This window comes from Rattus norvegicus, chromosome 4 (assembly GCF_021556685.1).
Source record: "Rattus norvegicus strain SHRSP/BbbUtx chromosome 4, alternate assembly SHRSP_T2T, whole genome shotgun sequence".
NCBI classification, from domain to species: Eukaryota; Metazoa; Chordata; class Mammalia; order Rodentia; family Muridae; genus Rattus; species Rattus norvegicus.
Genome location: NC_141537.1, coordinates 47,146,874 through 47,168,304, shown reverse-complemented (window position 1 = coordinate 47,168,304; position 21,431 = coordinate 47,146,874). Strand labels below are relative to the sequence as shown.

At 41.4% G+C, this 21,431-nt stretch overlaps 1 protein-coding gene across 1 annotated transcript in view; it reads left to right on the top strand.

Moving 5' to 3' along the window:
- The window catches only part of Wnt2 (Wnt family member 2), a 45,993-nt gene extending 28,070 nt beyond the window's left edge, over positions 1–17,923 (top strand). The window contains 1 exon segment of the mRNA NM_053695.1: positions 11,511–17,923. Within this exon segment, the coding sequence (NP_446147.1) occupies positions 11,511–11,740 (230 nt within the window). The 3' untranslated portion in view covers positions 11,741–17,923.
- Positions 17,924–21,431: the final 3,508 nt, after the last annotated feature.

Below are 21,431 nucleotides of genomic sequence, written 5' to 3'. Positions count from 1 at the left end.
CCTTCTCTTATGAACTATACTTGACAAAGAATTCCTTGAATCCCATGGCAACCCAGTTCCTAAAATCATTGTGTTCAGAGACTCATATTCTAGATAAGTGTTGTGTTGTGGCCTGGCTTGCAGACAATCATGAATACTGACTAGATCCTGAGTGTTATTAAAAACAACGAAATAAGATTTTAACACATAGGTGAAATCTACCTAAATATTAATAATGCGCAACCCATACCAGGACATTTTAAGTCCTTCATTTCTTTACTGAACAAATATTAACTGAGATTGTTCTAGGTGCCAGACACATAAACACTGGCAATGCAAAGGCAATGAAGGCAAAGTTGCTTGGTCCTTGTCCTCAAGGCTTCGTCCACCATGTGACCATCATAGGTTGTCCAAGCTGCAGCCAGGCAACATTGCACAATCTAGGTGACAGGGAACCTTAGTCTCAGACAAGTGAGAAACAATGTGTCGTAGCCTTGGTCTTTGCTTCATTGTTATGTACAAGGATTTACTGTGTATTAATTGTGTACTACCTTAACAACATAACAAAGTCGTTCATTGATTTATTCTCTGACACAGAAATTAACGAATTAGTCTCTAAAGGGTACCAGGAGAATCAAGCCAAGACTATATTGGAATGTTCTAGTGAGGCTTCTAAACAATAATTTTCACAGAAAATTATTAATGCTGTATAATTAATATTAACCACTCTAGTAATCTATCTTTTAAAATGTGTAAGCAGTATTTACATAATACATACATTAACCTTTTCAATCTTAAAACATTTATTAGTCTTGACTGTGTACTCCTGACTCTCCTGTCTCCTGTCCTGTCCTATTAACACATCTTACTCCATTTCAGTGAATAGTTTGTTCCCTTCTACTTTGCTGTTTTCTGGTTTTATTTTTTCAGAGTTCCCTCAGGATCCTCATTTCTCTTTCCATATTTTCTTCCTGGTTTGATCTTCTCCATTCTTACAGCTTTCAATATCTCTAGCCATACGTTTGTTCTCTTGCCATATTCAATTCCCTGCCTAATTGATTCATACTATATCCACTGGCTTCATTCAGAGTTGAACTGATCTGTCCCACTCAAAACTAATTGTCCTCAAAAGAAAAATCATTGGATATCATTGATATCCAAAAGGCCCAAGAAGAGCTCAGTTTCTCCATTTATAGACTGTGCGGTGTTTAATTCGCAGTTACCTCTCTGTCTCACCAGGCTCCACAGGAAAAACCCGTGTCGGTAGGAACTATCTCTCTTACTTATATCCCCAAGATCCAGCAAGTAAATGTGGTGAATTCAGCTGAATGGCAAGTTATACACCATATAGAATTCTGTTCATTAACTAGCTGAATTCTATAGATTTATAACTTAAAGATGACTTGGCCTCCATGCAGAGAATTACAAAGCATGTTTTTTTGTTTTCTTTTGTTTTTACACTGGTTATAGTGCACAACCTGCAATTTTTTTCCATTTAACCTTGAGTGTTAAGTAGAACTTTATTTATTTATTTTTTTTGGAACTGAGGACCGAACCCAGGGCCTTGCGCTTGCCTAGCCCTACCACTGAGCTAAATTCTCAACCCCTTAAGTAGAACTTTTGCATTAGTAGATATCTTCCAAGGGTCATGACTATGTTATACTGCTTGTTGGCCCTGTCTCTGGGTAAGAGTAAAGACGCGAAATAAACACAGCAGCAGGCTGCAGCTCTGGCTTTCATTGCCCAGATACTCAGCTCTTTTACTTATCATTTGCTGCTGGTCACCTCATCTGATTCTATTGATAACTAAAGCAATGTGCTGTTTTGTTTTTAATCTAATGGGTTTTATCATTTGTGTGTGTGTGTGTGTGTGTGTGTGTGTGTGTGTGTGTGTGTGTGTAATATATAATATAGTATATATACCCCAATGCATTTATTCTACAAATATGACTTCAAAGTATAAACATAGGTTATACTAAAATTCTAAACTGACACTGGCAATCAGAATGAATGTAAAACGTGGCAAACAAATTTCAAGTCATTTTGTATATCCAATTCTTTGACATCATTTGAACAATTAACAAATTAATTATCAAACAGGTGGGTTGTCTTTTCTGGGGTGGGGTAGGTGGGGGAAATAACAAAGCTCATTTCTAATTGCTATATTAATTGTTGTGGACAAAGTGATCTTTTTAAAAGTACATTAAAATAATAAATTTAGTTACTTTCTTTTAACCTTCCCAATGAAATCCACTTTACAATAGTAAATCTCTTCTTCCAACATATGGAAATTTCAGTGTTAGGGAGCTCTCAAGCCTACCTTATGGAATAGGCATCTCAAGGACTACAAATTGTTCTTAACTATTGTTTCTACTGATTGGGAAGTCATGAAGACATCCACGTCTCATCTCTAATTCTCTTAAGATATGTTTCACCTTGTAATCTCTAAGGTTCTTCTGACTTGACAACTGAAGAAAGTGTTCATTTGACTCTGGTTTGTAGTTCAAAACCTTCACCTGGTGCCATAAACTCACTTAAGTTAACAATATGAATTTCTACCATTTCAATATCAGCCATACTCTGATATGGGAGCACACTTACATAACATCAGCTCTCTAAGAGACTGCATAGTCAACCTGAGCTACTATGTTGAGACCATACCATCCAGAAAAAGAAAAAGATCCTGAATTTAAAAAAAATAAGATTGTGCTACATTTCTTGCACGTACTCTCTGGATACTAAGTGAAATCATTTAAAGAGGGGCAAGCTTAACTGCCAATGTGTACCTGCTCCCGATGTGTACCTGCTCCCGATGTGTACCTGCTCCCGATGTGTACCTGCTCCCGATGTGTACCTGCTCCCGATGTGTACCTGCTCCCGATGTGTACCTGCTCCTGATGTGTACCTGCTCCCGATGTGTACCTGCTCCTGATGTGTACCTGCTCCCGATGTGTACCTGCAAATTTGCAAATGCTTTGTTGAAAAGTGTGTCCTCACCAGACAATGGGAAGGCTATTCTTGGTTTTTAAGAAATTGATCTTAATCTAGTACTTAATGAACAAGCAAATCTACATCGGCACCTGCTTACTATGCAGTGTACAGAGGAAAGGTCAAGACCAAACCTCTGTCCCAAAGAAGGTGGAAGCTGACATTATGAAATATGGACCCAGTTTCAGGAAGTGTATAATAGGCCTTCAATAGGTCAATGGAACTTGTACAGACTGGGTGCACTTCAAGGAAGGCATTAATGAAGGCTTGGATCTTGAAAATGTGAACAGATTACACTTGGAATGAAGGAGAGGACAGCTTACAAATGGGGGCAAATCTGCAAAAGAACAGTCTACATGGCTTCAATAATGCCAGAAAATCACTTAGGTCAGTAGGGAGAAGATAGCCTATTTGGAGAGTATGGGGGTGAGAGGAGTTCAAGGAACAAGAGGTGGGGTTAGGTGGAGGTGAAGAGCAGGAGGATAGGAAATAACTTTAGCCAGGCTAGATAGATCAGGTATGGAAAGTCTTGTAGAGTTCAGCCATAACAGTGTTAATTCCATTGTCGGATTTGCCAGCTTAATGGGACATGGCTTTCCTGTGCCAGTCAAACCTTCAAGCTAGGAAAATGAATAAAAATGACTCAAATCATCTGAACTAAGTACAAATATTGCCTTTCCTAAGTAGCATTAGCGTTGCAATCCTTCTTGTGAGGACGGGGGAAGGCCTGCAAGTAGATGAATGTGCGGTCTCCAACATTTGCTCTGTAACATTCTTTTGTTCCCTCAATAAATCTGTGTCATTAATGACAACGTGTAAGTCAAGCAGAGGAGAAACAGCCTATTGGATGACAGGCTTAAGTGAATCTTGCTTTATGCCCTAATGGTCAACATATGGGCCTCTGTTGGCCTGAGTGGCAGGAATTTCTGAAGATACAGGCAGAGGGAGAGAGGGAAGAGGGGCAGAGAGAAGCAGAGGGGGAGGGGAGGGGAAGGGAATAGGGAGGGGAGGGGGAACATGCAGCGCCCTTCCTCCAGGTTCCAGAGGTATGGGTCTGGGAACTATTAGCCAAAGCCCCTCTGTTCCTCCTCTGCTGTCAGGAAGATGCATGTTGGTGGAGACAGAAATGTTTTTACACTGGGAACCCTGACTCCATTATTAATTTTATAGCTCTGGGGATGAGATGCTTGATTCTGTAAGTTCCCTTGATATTGCCCCACCAAATATGATATGTGGTCCCAAACACATGCGATTTAGAAACTTCCACTCTTTGCCTGTTTTCCCATGCATATGCGAGTTCTCATTGTGAGCTGGGATGGGGGCATAATATAGGGGAAGCAAAAAGGTGCATTTAGCCAGAAGCAGCATCTTCCACCTTCCCATGACATACGGCCTCCCTGTCTGCAGAGACTGCCTGCTTATTGATGGACAAGGAGGTGAGGCAGCAAATCTGAACCACTGTTTGGGATTAAGATGACAGGGAAGCTGGAGTCAGAGCCAACAGTATTCTACGTCATGGGACTGAGCACTGTCACCAGGCTGGCAACACATCAGGGCACACTTCACAACCAAAGCAAAAGAACATGTGAACCACATAAATCAAAGCGAAACAAGAGAACGCTATAAAGCAGCATGGCTTTTTAAAAATAGGTGTGTTAATTAAAAAGCACCCAAGTATATGTTTGCCCTTATAAGACGACAATTTGGGAGGCCTGGGTGAGAGGACCATTAGCTGAAGCTATTTTTCAAATGTTTAGTTGGTATTTTTAAACTACTACCTGTGCTAAATGAGAGCTTGAGTTTGGATCCACAGAACCAACATAAAAACCAGACACAGTAGTGATTGTATCCGTTATCACACTGGAAGTTTAGGGGCCAGCTAGCCTGATAGAATGGAGAAATCCACAAGTGTGACCCTTTTTCAAACAAGGTAGAAGGTAATGCCCATCACCCAATATTGTCCTTTGACTTCTACACACACTACACTTGCACTCTCTCTCATAAAGACATAAACATACACATGTAACAATACACTTTTTTAATATATAAAAGAGAGAGAGTATCAGTTCTGGGGAAATGTAGCCTAGACCTCATGTTAACCAGCCCTTTTTATTTTTCTCACAAAACCTTAAGCGACTAACTAGCCTACAACATGTCATGAATTTCAGAAAAAGGCCCTCCTTCTCAGTCCCCTTAATGGCTATAAATCAGATTCTCTTGTAAGTTCTTTGGAGGAGGGTAGGGATAGCGTGTGAAGTATTGAGGATCAAACCTATGACCTCGCCTGTGCTAGGCAAGCACTGGAACACTGAGCTACATCCTCGCACTTGGGTTTGGGGATATTGTCTCACTGTCTAGCCCAGGATAGCCTAGAACTCATGATCTTCCTGTTTCAGCCTTCCTAGTGCTGGGATTTTAGATGTTTTCAACTGCATGCAGCTTATAAGTTCATTTGATAAAAAAAAATATTAAGGGACAGAAGAGGGAAGATTCCTAACTGTTATTCATACCCCGTTCTAAGGGTACCCACCATTTGTTAGCTGTGTAATTCTGAGCAAGTTACTGCCCCTCCATGTCCTCTGTTTCTCCATTTACAGATCGATGATGGTAACAATATCTGTCTTACAATTTGTGGGAATTCCATCACTTATCACAGGGGCTCAACTCTATAAATATTCTATAAATGTATATCTCTGGTTATAAACAAAAATACAGGAGGGGTATAAAAATAATCTGGAAGGTAAAGAAGGAAAAAGAGACTAAATGGATAAAAGGGGAAGAGGAGAAAGTCTGAATAATCTTCACCTCTGTTAAGTCTTATGTGAAACCTGCCTAAGACTTAAGGCAAAAAGGTTCAGCTGAGTCTTTGTCAGTCATGGATTCTGCAATGGGCCAAGCAGAAGTGAATGACTCATTAATTACCCTATTGGTGCTTCTGCCAAAAATATGTAAAACTAAGGAAGCAGACAGATGATAAAATCCAGCAAAGCCACTTTAGTGAACACATGTGTGCGTACATAAGCTTCATTCTTGTCTTTAACTCTAAGCATAATCGTGTCACTCTATTTCAGAAAGATTGGTGGTAGGTCGTTACAATAGCACAGTTCCATCGCTCTGAGTCTTAACAAGCATTCAAGATTCCATTAAAGGGAAGCAACAGTGAACAATTTCACAGAGAGCCTTTACCTGGCTTTGAGGAAAGAGTTCTATCCTTGGCTTGAATGGCAGTTGCCTGAACTGCCCTTCTGCCCTACCCTCTAGAATTACATCTAGTTAAAGCTTTATCCCGAAGAGGGACCAATTTGTACACCTTCCCTAAGCATCCTCATCCTCTCCTACTTCATAGACTGCTCTGTGTTGCCCTGTTGGCCCATTCCCTGTACCCCCAGTACCTCAAGGGGGCCCATTACAGCTCTAAGCCATGACCCCACTACTGTTCTGATATCAGGGGCTCTCAGTCTTCAAAAGCTCTTTTTTATCTTCCTTCTTCTTGGCATCATTAAGCCTCGTTTGGGAAGCAGTGGTGAGTAGCATGTTGTCATTACTTCTGGTTTTGAGCATTTTATAGTTGAACAATGAACAGATACACTTGGTTGCATGTTTTTGTTTCACATACCAAAGCCACCTTTTGTCTTTCTCTCATGTTTTGGGTTTTTTCAGTAGGGATTAAAGTCAGGGTCTTGTACATTCTAGGCAACACTCACCAGTGAGCTATAACCTCAGCTCCCTTTTTTCACAGTTTAATTTGAGACAAGGTCTTATTAAGTTGCTCAGGCTGACCTTGAACTCATTCCATGCCCCAGGTGTGCCTAAATTCACTATCATTCTGGCCCAGTCTTAGGCCACTAGGCCTGACTCTGAAACCATATTTAGATGAAAAATTTCCAATGACCATTGTCTTACCTTGCCTTTTCTCCATGAGTTTGGATGGTGTGGATTCGATTTGACAAACAATCCTTGGTTCAGAGGAAGTGCCCAGTTCTGCATTTGAGAAAACAAAAACTCTTAGATGTCTTTAAGTTTCAGGTCACTGGGGAAAAGACCATTGGGTTTTTATATACGATCCACAGTCTGACCTAAGAAGACAGATAACTTCCCTATTCCAGCCTTCTCAGATTGACAGTCTAGGGAAAGCAAAAAGAATTCAAACATGTCATAGTATCGACAGAGTTTAACAACTATGGTTTGGTGAGATGAAAGTATGTTTATTGGTATACAAGACTTAAGAACAAAACACAAAACAATACAAAGTGAGTCACCACTGGAGTAGCAGGGTCACAGACCTTTAGCCTCAGTCCCTACCTCCTGAAAATGATGACCAAGCCCATGAACCTCATTCCAACTTGTTTCCTGAATCCCATGGTATCTTTAATAACATTTCCCTAGTCACAGCAAACTCAAAATGCTAAGAACTAAATTGGCACTTAAAGTCTTCCCCTCCCAGGCATTTTTCTCCTTGGGGAATTACTAGTAGCAATATAACTGCTTAGACCCAAACCTTAAATCCCCTCTCGACCCTACTTGTCCCTTTCCCATCCATCCATCACTTACCATATCTGCTGGTCCTGTCTCTTCAACTAACCTCTCTCTTTCTCACCATCAATGTCTTAATCCAGACCATCTTGTGTCTGGCTCCTAGTTCTGGATGGGCCTCTAACTTATCTCTGTGCCCTTATTTTGACTTGCTTCAAGCTATTCAGTCCCTGCACATTGCTTTGCCTTCACAAGCACAAATTAAACCATATTGATCTTTGCATGAAGACCTTCAATAGAAATCTGTTGCTCACACAGTAAAATTTAAACCCCCGGTCCTGTTATCTAAAGCCATTGACAGTGCAGCTTTTACTAACATCCTCAGCCTCAGCTCTTTTGCTCTCCCCTTGAACACTGAATCATAGCTATGTGGAATGCCCTGCTGCTCCTTGCATAGAGCTTGTGTGGCCTCCTCCTCTTTACTTCCGCCTTCCTCATTTTCTTCCTAGTAACATAAATAACACGTGTGGGAAAGTTCAAATAACACTAGCTGCATTCACTATAGCCATAATATAGGGAGCTTTCTCAATTAAACACATCCATACAACTTGTGTCCAGTTTATGACATGAAAGAGGCCTGGTATTCTAGAGGCTTCTACGTGTCCTTTGTCCTCCTCACCTATGAGAAATATCACTACCTCAATTTCAAACATCCATGACTAGTTTATCCCAATTCTATACTTTGTCTAAATAAAGGCTAGGGAAGCCTGTGTCAGCCTTCTGTTGATGTGCAATGATTCACCCAAACACTTAAGGCCTGAAATGAGCTTGAAGTCCTAGCTTTATCTATCTCATATATCCCATAGCTGTCTTTTAAGTCTCCTTCACCATCATGCTCCTTGAGGACTTGACTGTCTTCCGCACAGCCTTTCCTTCCACTTTCCCTTCCACCTCTAACATTATCCCAAGTGTATGCTTCTCTCCTCACCATGGAGCATGTGAACATGTTTTGGTCATTTCCTACTTGACCCCTCCACCTCCATCTCGTACTTCAATAGATAGCCAAATGCTCGTGGCTTGCCCTGTAAGGCCTCTCATCCATTGTGCTTCTGTCTCTCCTCATGGACTCTTGCCTAGACTCTTCTCAGAGCTCATGTTTAGCCTCCTTCCTCATAGTCATTCTAATAGACCTGGGTATGTTTTTCTCGGATTAAAATCCACACTGGTTTTACATCCACCATAGACTAAGATAAAAGATCTACCAAGATAAAGGACTCTTTAACCTGCTATTCCTGTCTTCTTTTCTATGGTTTGTAGAATAGACACCCTGTTCTTCAGTCTTACAGAATCTGTATTCCCATAAACCTGTCTGAAGTATTTCTGCTAGGAGCTTCTTGTGCCTAGAAATGTCTCTCATCCCATTATTCCCTGAACTTCAACTTATCCTTTCCATTGTCTCTCTAGTGCCACCTTCTTGTTAAAATCATGTAGTTGAAGATGCTTTACATGGTCCTCTTCCCTACTATTAGTATTCATACTAAGAAATATCATTATGATAATCACAGAAGTCCCTCAGGACTGCATCTTTATTTTGTTCACGGATAATTAGGTCTCAATAAGCATTTGCTAAGCAATGAATAGATGTTTTAACACGGGTTGAGCATTTATTCTGGTAGAAATTTAGAGATCTAATTTTATTCCATTCTCACTGAAGCCCTGTGAAGAAGGCCAGCTTTGCAAGAGAGGAAAGGGAAACTTGCATTACTTGCCACAACCATACAGTTGACACATGGCAACACTATAAGCAAACCCTTGATTGCCCACACCCTAAAGTTCTTGTCTGCCATGATACCCTGCATGCATGCAGATCTATTGTGGTTTCCAGTAGGTCATTAGCAGATGAAATACTGATTTGGAGGCTGTGGTACACACATTTGTCTCTTCACTACACTGCAAGTCGGCTGAGGAGTAGGAGGTGGGTCTTATTCATTTCATGTTTCCCCTGCCTCCTAAACCCCAATCAGCCAACACAGCATCTTATACATATTTATGTCCGCTAAATGTCAATCAAATGAAATAATGGGTGTGATGTTAAAAGGCAGCATTTGGCAATGTGTGTCCTTTTTGCATAATCAGTGAATTTTTTTTTTTAGGAAACTGTCCTGATAGTTGCCCTGAATTCAGGCCCAGCTGTTGCCTCTTCTAACCCTTTGCTTCTTCAGCATGATGTAGGCTCAGGGCCATCCCTGGCTGACCCACCCTCCACCCCGACCCGGCCCTCTGCCATCCTTCCTGTCCTCAGGAAACTCCTCTGTCTGTCTTCCTGCTTTCAGCAGCTGATCACGCACAGCAAGTCTGGCCCACCCTCTGCTTTTCTTGACCTCATACCCTGCCTGAACCCTGCTGTTTCCCTGGACATTCTGCACAAGCAGAGCAACATGACACTCATGCAGATAATTTCCATACAGAGCAGATAGTGATAAACAGTGTCACGAGGCAGAAGTGAACAAATTAATTCATTATCTTTTTCTCCCTGTATTTTTCTTCTGCAGGTTTGCCAGTTATTTAGCATTGTCGATTACAATAAAAACAAGAACAGCTATTAAGCTAAAAGGGGGCAGTTAGTAGAAGGATCTCAAGCTTTAGCTGAGATTGGAGCTCAGTGGCAGACTGCTCGCCTCATATACACTCAAGACACAGTGTTCAAACCACTTTTAAGGAAAAGTCCCAGTGCCTCTAGGTCTTCCAAAGTTGATGTATGGCCAGGCCTCCAGATGGAAACAGAACCAAACAATAGTCTAGTCTATCAGGTCTCCTTTTCCGGGTCTGGCCGTCACTGTCTCTGGACTTGTGCTTTATCCATGTTTTCCTGTGGCTCTCTGCCTATCCACAGACCTCAACTTAGAGCACAGGGGCTGGGGCTACTGAGCTTATGTATGGCAACATTCTCCTGGGAACTTACCTTATTGGCCCACGATGAATCAGGTGCCTACCCTCGGTCCAGTGAAGAGGGTGATGGTATAAACTTGGCAACCAATGGCTCATCTTAGTAGGAAAGATCAATGTAGAAAAATTCATTGCAAGCTGAAAATAACTCTCCAAAATTGTCCATTACCCTTGATTATGCATCTGATAAAGTGGTCAAGAGCTTTACTATCCTGGGGACAGAGTAAATAAAAGGCTTTACATCTTTGAAATTCTTACTTCTTTGTTTGAGATAGGGGATCATGATATGTCCTGGAGTGCCCTGGAACTCAGTATATATACCAGGTTGGTCATGAACTTTGCAGTAATTGTTTGCATTATAGATGTGAGCCACCATGCCCAACTCTGTCTTGGAACTTACTTTTTAAGCAGCAGATACATAAATATAGACTCCATTTAACAACTATAACATTGATTAACTAATATGACATTGATATAATGCCACATTTGTTCTTCAAAGGGCAGGATTTAAGGCCTCAAATAGATACTTTGCACACCTCCTGTGGTCTGCTAAACTGCAAGAGGGAAAAGAATGATAGCCAAGGCCAGGTTATTTCCTCAATCCTCACACAAATGAGGCTCTCTCCCCACCAGCTACAGTTTGGGCTCTCTGTCTACTAAATCACTGTAAGCAGGTCTAGGGAAAAGGACTCCTCTCCTCTTCAAGATTCAATACCTCCTACACTTGGAGAAAGCTGACCTTGGCCACAGCTTCCTTTTTGTGATGTGAAGTTGGAAGAGGAAGAACTCAGATAAGTCCTTTCTCCTTTCTTATGGAGCCATGCTTACCCAATAGCCCTTCCATGTAAGGCCCAGTAAGGGTAATATGGAAAGTCAATCCAACTAAAAGTAAAAGCTCTAGATTCAGATTACCAAAAGAAAACCCAAAGTTTCTGGTCCACTTCTCTATGGTCACCTCTCAGCTGCATAAAGAGACAACATGGGCTGCTATACACAGATTCAGTAAGCTAAGAGGAAGTGAGGCTAGGCTCTGTTCTCAAGGATGAGCCCCATGACTCTTCTGTCAAAGCCTATTGTATTCTGCCCAGATGTTTCCAGTGACATCTCTCTGGCTTCTCTTCCAGGCTCCCTGGGTACAGCAGGCCGTGTGTGCAACTTGACTTCCCGAGGCATGGACAGCTGCGAAGTTATGTGTTGTGGGAGAGGCTATGACACATCCCATGTCACCCGGATGACCAAGTGTGAGTGTAAATTCCACTGGTGCTGTGCCGTGCGCTGTCAGGACTGCCTGGAAGCCCTGGACGTGCACACATGCAAGGCCCCCAAGAGTGCCGACTGGACAACTCCTACATGACCTCAGCAGAGGTCATATTCTCCCTTCCTTCCCTCAAGGACTCCAATTACATCTGCAAGGACACTGGACCTCTGGGTTGTTTTCAGGGGGCTGTTTCTTGAGGCATGTAGCCTTCATCTCAACAGAACCCCCTTTTCCCTCTCTGGGGGCCCCAGGACTGGGGAACACATACTGCACATAAGTATCCCCTACTCTGTCTGTCTTGGGCATTCTGAGGTAACCTCTTTTCCTGCTGATTTCTTTTTGGAAATGGCATGACAGGCTGTTAGAGGAGGAGGGCCATGGCCCTCACCACTGTCACCTAGACATTTCCTCTTTCCTCTTTGACTAAGGGGAGAAACAATATCACATAACAAAGGAGCTTTCTCCGCGTCTTCCCACCAAGTCTAACAGTTCAGAGTTCATGCTTCCCTCTGGGGGTCAGGGTAGGTATGGGAAGTAGAATCAACTGACACCAAAATTTCCTCATATTTTTTTAAAAAGACGAAGCAAGGGCTTTAACTAAGTGATCGCTGTTGCTACCATCCTTGGTGATTGCCTAGAGAAGGATGGCTTCAATAAACATCAGTTAAAACATGTATGTTTTCAAAGAATTTATTGGATATCAAGCCCAGATATAATAGGGTGAGAATGTTTGTCCTTTTAGCCACTTTTTTTTAACTTTCCTGTCAGCCAACACCTCAAAAAGTGATTGTTGTTCTTCAGTGTCCCATCAATGTAAGCACTGTTAAGAGACCAGACTTCTCAGTGTGCTCTGGAGAGAATCTGAAGGGGGGTGGATGATCTAGCAGAATTATTTAACTACTGGGTAAATAAGGTTAAAAAAAATAATAGTCATAGTAACTTTGTGAGTGGAATATCAGCAATGTGCTTGTATGGCAAGAAAAAAAGAAAGAAAAAAATGAGAAAAGAAAGCAGTAAAATCACAGTGGAATTTTTGACTAAGACTACTTTGCGCATGCCCACTTTGAAAACCAGTGTAGTGCTGATAGAAAGGTCTTCAGAGCCTAGGGCCCACTCTCCCATACTCAGATGCCCAGGAGAGCTATCATATGTTGAGGAACATTGGCTAGGATTCACCAGCCTTAAGGCCTGACACTCCTGGGTTTGTTTAATGCTTACAGGATGTGATAGTGCAGCCTGGAGAAAAACAGCACATCACTTCACCTTTAAAGTTGGTAACACTACTGTGTCACATCGCAAGCAGTCTGTAACTTGGAGACCATATTTCAATACTACAGCTGTAGTTACGGAAATATCAATGTGGTAATAGGGATTGACTTCTGGCAGGAGAGGACATTCAGAGAAAATGGAGCGGGGCCCCAATTTGTGTTTTTAATGTTGGATGGAAGAAAGTGAAGTTGATAAGTCTACTTCTCTTCGTGCTGTATAATATGGCTCTTCTGCATATAGTTTCTTCTTAGAGCTGTATTAACTAACAGATGTCTCGCGATATACAGCCAGCATCAACTGGTGTTTTCTTCACTCTGGCCTTCATTTTACAATCCTTGTCCAAATCCCTCAGCCTGAAGCTCATGGAAAGCAAATAGCTGGAGTTCTTGTCAGAGCTAGTGTTAATTAGCCTCTTACCCTTCTTGAAATGACTGAGCTCCTTCTCTCCTTCCTCTCTTCCCTCCCCTTCTAGTGATAGGGGTCAAACCAGGGTCTTGTCCTTGCCAGATGAGTGCCTCCTCCCCTGAGCCACATCTACATCTGTTCTCTTTGCATATCATGAATTCAGTAAACAGGAACGATGAGCAGGGAAGTGGCAACTCAGGGTTAGCATGGGGAAGACCTGGCTGGGTCACAGCTCCCAGTGTCCTGGATACTGGGGAAGCTTTCATGAGGGTCCCAAAACCACCATCACTTCTTGCTACTAAACGAATGGGGAAATCTTAAACCCATGGATATCTTTAGGGTGGGGAAGATTTCTACAGGATAGCAGCGCCTTTCAGTTCAGACAAACCAAACTCAAGAGACCTGAAGGAATTCCTACAAACATCAACTGGAACCCCAGTGTCCACATAAGTAGGACCACACTAGGACTTGAAAAAGGTTACTTTGTCCATTCAAAAGAACGAGTTTCCCTCATATGAACTGAGGAATTTTAGCCTCCAGTGGATATTTATCTTTTTTATTATTATTATTATTGCTGAGATGTTAAATTCCTGAATTTCTTTTTATGCTGAGATATGTCCCCCTGATAGGCATCAAGGAAGCAAGACCTATCCACATGAAGCCCGTAGACATTGCTCTAGCTTATGAGGACATGGTACTCCAAGTGCCTGAAAAGGCCAGTGGATCTTCACTGGGGGATTTGGGTGGGAGCAGAAGAAGCAAATGAAATGTTCTCATCTGTTTCTATTTCCAAAAGGAGGACATTTATATTTGAAAAGAATGAAAACAGGTAACTTCGAACTTATTTTCTTTAGGGCTCAGTAGAAGATTGCTATTCTGGAAGTCTGAAATACACTAAGTCCTTGATTATTTTGGATTGTTAAGGAAAGTCTATCACACTTTATTATCAAAACAAAATAAGGAGGAAGACCATCAGGTCAGCCCCCCACCAAGTAAAAGTTTTAATATAAATTAGTTCCTTAGGCCTTGGTTAACTTAATTCATTCACTGCACTATCTGAATATATTTCAGTACATCTTGACTAGTTTACTAGGGTTTCTATGAAATAATCATAACATAACCCTAAGACCTAGCCTATGGATAGCTTTTTTTTTCAACAGATTTTTTAACTAAACTTGTTTGTATTACTAACGTGACACTTGCTCTGTGAAATAACTTTCCAATAATAGTACCCTCCCACAACCCCTTCTACTCTGAAATCAATGTCTTATCTCAAGAGTTCAGTACTCTCAAGTGTCTTTAGCCCGAGCAGGAAAGGACCAGAACCATAAGCATGCTTAGTTCCCAGTGTGCTCCTTCACTGCCTGACAGATTTCTGAGGGCAGAGGGAGAGAGGGGCATAGGGCTCTGTAGAACATTTCCTATAGGATGTCACCATGTTGAAACAGACACCTGTGAGGTAAAGCTATTCCATTTGAGTGATCGTGAGGAACCAGGTATGAAGAAAAATACCTGCCAGCTTTGGCCAGCTTTGGCCAAATGGCTGGTCAAGCTCTGTAATCATGGGCTGTGGCATTTTCCATTCTTGTTGGTCATGCCCGCTCTATCCGCTGTTGTTGCTTCCTTCCCACCAAGCACCTTCTTCCTGAAATCCAAGGGTCCTGGCCAGAACTCAAGTTCCTTACCCACTGGATAGCTCTTTGTACTTGAAATTGTCAACATTCATTGCAAGATGATTTTTAAATTCTATATTCTTTCATCTTAGAATTATTGCTATTAAAACACAACAAACTCAAGTGCTGGGTTGTTTTTTCAAAGACGATATCTTTAAAGTCGGAATCCTGAGCTTCCCAGTGACTATCCTAGACACAGTAATTTGGAGAAGATCCTCGCCATCTGTGGTAGAGCTACAGCAGACTATCTGACAGTTCGTGACTGTGCTTGAACACCACTGGACCATATTCTTGGCTTTTAGAGGTTGGCCTGGGACTTGTGTCTCACACACTTGAAATACCATTCACCCCTTTCTTGCAACACATACCTCTTGCATGACTTCAAAATTAAAGCTCAGAGTAGTGTCCAGTGCACCAGAACCCTCTTTTGTGACTAGTTTCTGTATTTCGATCTAGGCTTCCTTATCTTAAGAGCAACAATTGTACTCAATAAACAGACCTCGATAATCCTAAAACTGGTACATAACCTGACAGGCATGGGTTAAACTTCTGGAAAGAAATGCTTGGCTGTGAGCTGACAGGTGAAGCAAGGTGACTTTACCCTTCTCCTCCAGAAGCACAGACAAGTTTCACTCACCCCTGAGGATGGACTTTACATATTTCTGGGGATCAACAAAGTGACAAGTAGTTTGCAAAATCCAACATGATCATTATTTTTCTAAACTATAGTTATTCCAGCCCTGGCCATTTCATTTTGTTTTTCCTTTCTCCCCAGTATTCCCATAGATTCCTATTTGGTTATTTAACCAAACCTCCCACTTCCATAAGCTAGTAAAAGTGTCACGTAGGTTGTAATAAAGAACTATTGTTATTTACAAGTCAGCATTTTCTGTGAAATCAAAACATAATAAAGTGAAATTTTGGTGTTAACTTTGTTATTTTAGACTCTTGGTAGTCTTGCCAAAACTCTGCTAAGAAATATCTCTATGTTGTGTGAACTATTCCCTCACCTTTTCTCAAGAGCAGCCTTCCAACAACCCGATCAAGAGACATCTTTCATGCTTATAGAGAGTACCAGAGAAAACAACTGACTTACTTAACTGATGACTGTGCACTTGAGGGAATAGAGAAGAGTTACATTTTGTTCTCTTTCACTATGGCTGTAATGCAGTGGTTGGCGCCTCTGGGTGCTAGCATGCTCTAGATAACCCTAGTTATAAATACAATGTCTCTTTGTACACTCTAATGCATTCTCATCAACCTCCCTGAATTATTGCTTTTCCTGTAGACTGAAATGTTATTTTCTCAGCTTGCATAGAAAGATGAGATCACATGACCTTCCATTTCAATTTGCACCTGCAGAATGCGTGGGCTAGTCATTTCAAGCAGTAAAAGTTCATTGAATGGGCACAAACTCTCCCCTAGAAAAGGCCATCCATTCCAAGGGTGACAGAATTTGGCAAGGCTAGCCCTAAACTTTAAGCATCTCAAAAAAATCCCATACTAGAGATGCTCACTGGCCTTCTAGGATTACATTGTCTCTTACAGAAGTTTCTGCAACTACTTAGATTATCTGAAATGGAGGTGATTTGCATAAGGGCATTTCAACAAAGTATTTTAAGCCAGAAATCACCAATAGAATGTCCCTATTCTTAACCCTTTGTGTAAGGGAGCTGACATAAAAAGAGGTAGGATCTTCACAAAATAGTCTGGTTTATAACTAGTAGATGGCAGAAGCAAGTTCTTTGTCTTCTAATTGTGACAACCAAATACATTCAGGCACCATCAAAATGTCCCCTGGTGGAAGAGGAAGGGATGAGGTGATATAAAGGGTCCTTAGTCAAGTGCCAGTGGTCTAACATTTTAAACCAGGCTTCTTGAAATTTCAGTTAGGAGTGCTTTTCTCCCTCTGCCCCTAAGATCCTCAACATTGGTGACCTAGACAGGCTCGGAAAGAATCCTTGTGAAAAGGGCAGTCAAACAGCCTTCAGCCCATCACCGCATTCAGAAAAGGGGCCAAGTATTAAAGCTCACCCAGGCCTATGCTACACCTTTCCCAGGGCTCTGGAAAATCATGAAGCTTCTTGGTTTTAGAGGCACGATGCATAATTCTTAGGATTTCCTCAATTTTATAATGCTTAATCAATTTGTTCCTTGGGGTTTTTTGTTGTTCTTGTCCGTTCTTTGTTTTTAATAACAATAACAACAATCTACAAGATGTGTTTTGGAAGGCAGGGGAGTAAAAGCATTAGAACTCAGCATCAGCTGGGTGAGTCATTCTGAGTTCCTCTGTGCAACCATAGGGGAGCCTAAGAACAAACTGCAAAATAATAATGGTCTGAATTTCAAATAACGAAAAGCTAAGTTTTAAGTCAATGCCAGTTTTTCTACTGCAGTAGAGGCAGGGAGTTCGGTGCACAAGGGGAGTAGTTAATCAGTGTTAAAGCACTAATATTGGTTACTTCATCCTAATTGTGACCAAAATGCCTAGCACAAATAACTCAGAGGAAGATAGTTTATTGTAAGCTTATGGCTTGAGAACACTGAATCCATGGTGACTTGGCTTCAGAAGTTGGTTGGAATGTGGAAGTGTGAGCATGTGACCTAGGAAGCTGTTGATTACCTAGCAGCCAGGAAGCAGAGGGAAAAGGTCATAGAAAGGGGCCAGGACAAAATACAGTCCCAAGATGCACACCCAGGAATAGACTCACTCCAATGAGGCTGCTCTTACCCTTTACCACCTTCTTCTAATGATTCCAGGACATTATGATTCCATCAAGGGTTTTAACATTAACTAGGTAAGAATCCTTGTGACCCAATTCCCTCTGGAAACACTACCACAGAGATTTCTAGCAATAGGCTTTACACTTGACCTGATATTTTTGATTCAATTAAGTTGACAATCAAAATTAAACCATTATTGCACTTTAAAATACAATTAAATTGCTGCTGCTGTTAATGAGAAGTCAGCTTTATAAGTGGGCCATTGAATGTTTCTTTAGATAAGATGTTGGGGGCTCAGGCTACTTGACTCCCTGACAGCTCTCGGACCATTCCTCGGTACCTTTGCCTCATTGCTAGAACTGTTAATCAATAGTTAGACCTCTTTGGGCCAGCACTGGCTAACTTGAGTAAGCTACAGGTACCTTGAGGAAGCTACATGGCAACCACTGCTGCCTGCCACTGAAACTTGACTGTAGCTCCTAAAGGCACTGTCCCAGACATGAGTATTTAAAAACAATATACATTGGATTTTCGTCATCACAAGGGTCAGTGTATTAAATGACTCTGCTTCCTCTGTAGCATTTTTAGCCAGGCTGAGAGAGAGAGAAAAGATAGTTCCAGGAAAAGGTCTGGGATTGGTACAAGCCATAATTGGGGGTCTGCCATAGTTGGTGCAGATAATTTTGCTACATCCTCTCTTTGGCCACCCAAAAAAGATATTGACTCCTTTTGTGAGCCAGCTGGGAGACAGCCTCCACCTCTTGAGTGGTCTTTTTCTGTCTACCTTTTACTTTGATCATGACTAGAGCAAGCTAAAGTGGTGACACAGGGACCAAAATGGCAGTGCGACAGCAGCTATGGAGCAGTAACAGCAGCAGTGGCAGCAGCAGCAATGACAAGAGCAGCAACGAGAAGGTTCCAGTGAGGATGGAGGCATACTCCACAAAGACAATGGATACTGTGAGGACCTAAAGGGTAAACATCTAGTGACCATAGTTGAAAAGCATTCTTGAGAGTCACCAAGTCTTAGATGTCAAAGAAATCAGTGAGAGCTACCCTTTACAGCAGCTATAACACTATGTGAAGTGTTTTAACATTAGATGTTGTAAGGGGCTGGGGATTCTAAAGATGCTGCAGCCCACAGCTGTAGTGCTTGTTCTGTGGAAAGTTCTAGGACTGGAGACCAAGCAAGAGCTGTAAGAATAGATAGAAGACACCACCTGCTGCTATTTGCTATCTCCTGCTGCCACCACCTACTGCTATTGCTATCTGAGGATTAATAGCTGCCAAGGGTTGAGGCCCACAGGGTTTTAAAGCTCAGAACAAGAAGCCCCCAACCTGAGTTGCTGGAGCCTGAAGTCTCTGGCTTTTTTTTTTTCCTTTCTTTTTTTCAGAGCTGGGGACCGAACCCAGGGCCTTGCGCTTGCTAGGCAAGCGCTCTACCACTGAGCTAAATCCCCAACCCCAGGTCTCTGGCTTCTAGGGCCTAGAGAAATAGGCCCTAAGCTCTCGGGGGTTGCAGTTAAATTTATCTCTTACATCTGAGGTGTTCTAAGATCCAGGATTTCTAGCATAAAAACAGCTTCCCTTCTCCTACCCATAATTCCTACTCAAGTAGTGCAAAAAGCCTTCAGATAGCTGGGTGATAATTGGTGACCCTAGCCTCATCTTCGTGATATTTGGGAGGGAAGATGTCAAGATGCAGCATGATTAAATGGCACAGGGAAGATGAGGTATGGTGAGGAAGAAAAGCTTAGCGATAAATGACTCAATGGCTAGCCCCTTGAACTAGAGAACTTGGGGCAGATGGCAACTGGTTCATGGGGAGAATCTGAAAGCCATTTTTTTTTGACTTGATCATTTTTCATGGACCAATTAAATTTCTATTTAATGCTGCCTAAAAAATTAATGAACAGTAAGAACCACTTCCATCAACAAATAGTTCACAGTCCGTTCCCTCAAGTTATTATCTAGTTCTTGATTATAATTAAACTCTGATCAAAATCTGAAAGAAGTAAAGAAAGAGAGTCCATGGGTTTGAGAGAAAATAGGGCAGATATGTACATGGGGAGGGTTGTAGGGAGGAAAAAAAGGGAAAAAATGATGCAATTATGTTTTAATTTGAAAAAAATTTTAAAGAACGATTTAAAAAAATCTGAGCAATGTGATCAATTTAACATTTGGACTCCACATGATTTTGTATTTTTGAGTACCAATTGGCCCTGTGAAAGCCCTTGTAATTGAATTACGGTCTCTGGATTTCCCCAGACAGTCCACCCATTCCTATTTTAATAGCATCATGGGCTTTCTTAAGTTCTCAGAGGAATCACATTACTGTCTGTAAACCCAATTCACATAATCAAATGACAAGGATGCCTCTGGTATCCATCCACTCAGCCAATTGCTCACAACAGACCCTATAGCAGAGCCTCACAAGCCAATGTGTAAACATTTGGGGACTGGGTCACAGGTGGAGGTCATCTGCCAACCAAATTGCTATCAGGCAAAATTGACAAATCTAACCCAAAAGTCTACCCATCCACATAGGTTTTGGCACCTGCCCCTTGCCCAACTATTCTCCAACAGTAAGAAAAGCCTCAAACTCTGAGTCATTACTTTGGAATCATAATTAATCAAGACAAATACTTCTGGCCAAAAAGTAAAACTAGACAGAAAAGGGGGTGTGGGTTTCATTTTCCTATACATTGCTGTAACTATAAACAATGCCTTATCTCTTCAACAACTCACAGGACATACTAAGCATTGGTGTTTTTTAAAAACATTTACACCAGCCCTCAGAGATTTTCTTAGAATCGTGATTCACAGATGAGAAATTTTCCCCTACTACAGGCTTTAATAATTGGCTCAAGAGCCACTCAACAGACCGTCTGTACAAATGAAGTTGGATGGTCCTTCTGTTAATTACTCATTAACAAAATTCTTTTAATTTTTCAAACTCACTGGATGATGGAGCCAAGATGATGTCTACTTCAGGTATTGTAAACTGGTAATTCAATGTTCCCTGAAAATTGGGTGGTTCTAGCATGTAGATGACATGCTCAGTAATGCAATGATATCACATGGTATTTTCAGGATCCAGAAAGAGTGAGGATTCCCAGGGTCACAGAATATCCCATTTGTAAGGAACTTTGTAGATCATTTATTCCAACCTTTACATTTTATTAATGTGAAAACAAAAGAAACTCCATGGTTTGGACTATGATGTTAGCAAGAGACTATGAATCATCTTTTAGAAGGAACATTTGTTAATCGCTCAGTGAGTCTGTATTGAGCATCCCCTGTGAGTCAGCCAATGTGTTACATTCTAAGGACACAGCAGGGAGTGAGTCGGATATGCACTTGCTCATACTCAGAAAGGACAATTTATTATTTACTCAGTGATTCTTTATTGAGCATCCCATGTGAGTCAGTCTATGTACATCCTACTACAGATTCATCAGAGTCTGAGGCAGACATAGCCATGTCTGGGGGAACTGACACCTAGAACTTATTATTGTATAAATTTGTTCAAGGCCATGATTGGATTCAGTACTTGGAACCATTCTTAGATCTGGATATGATTATAGTTATTTTTGAGCTGAGACAAATTTCAGAAAGATTTAGTAATTGGCTTAAGAGCATAAAGGATTCATAAAGACTTGGAAACAAGGGGATAACCAAAGGATCACTATGATGTTTTAAAATTTAATTTATAT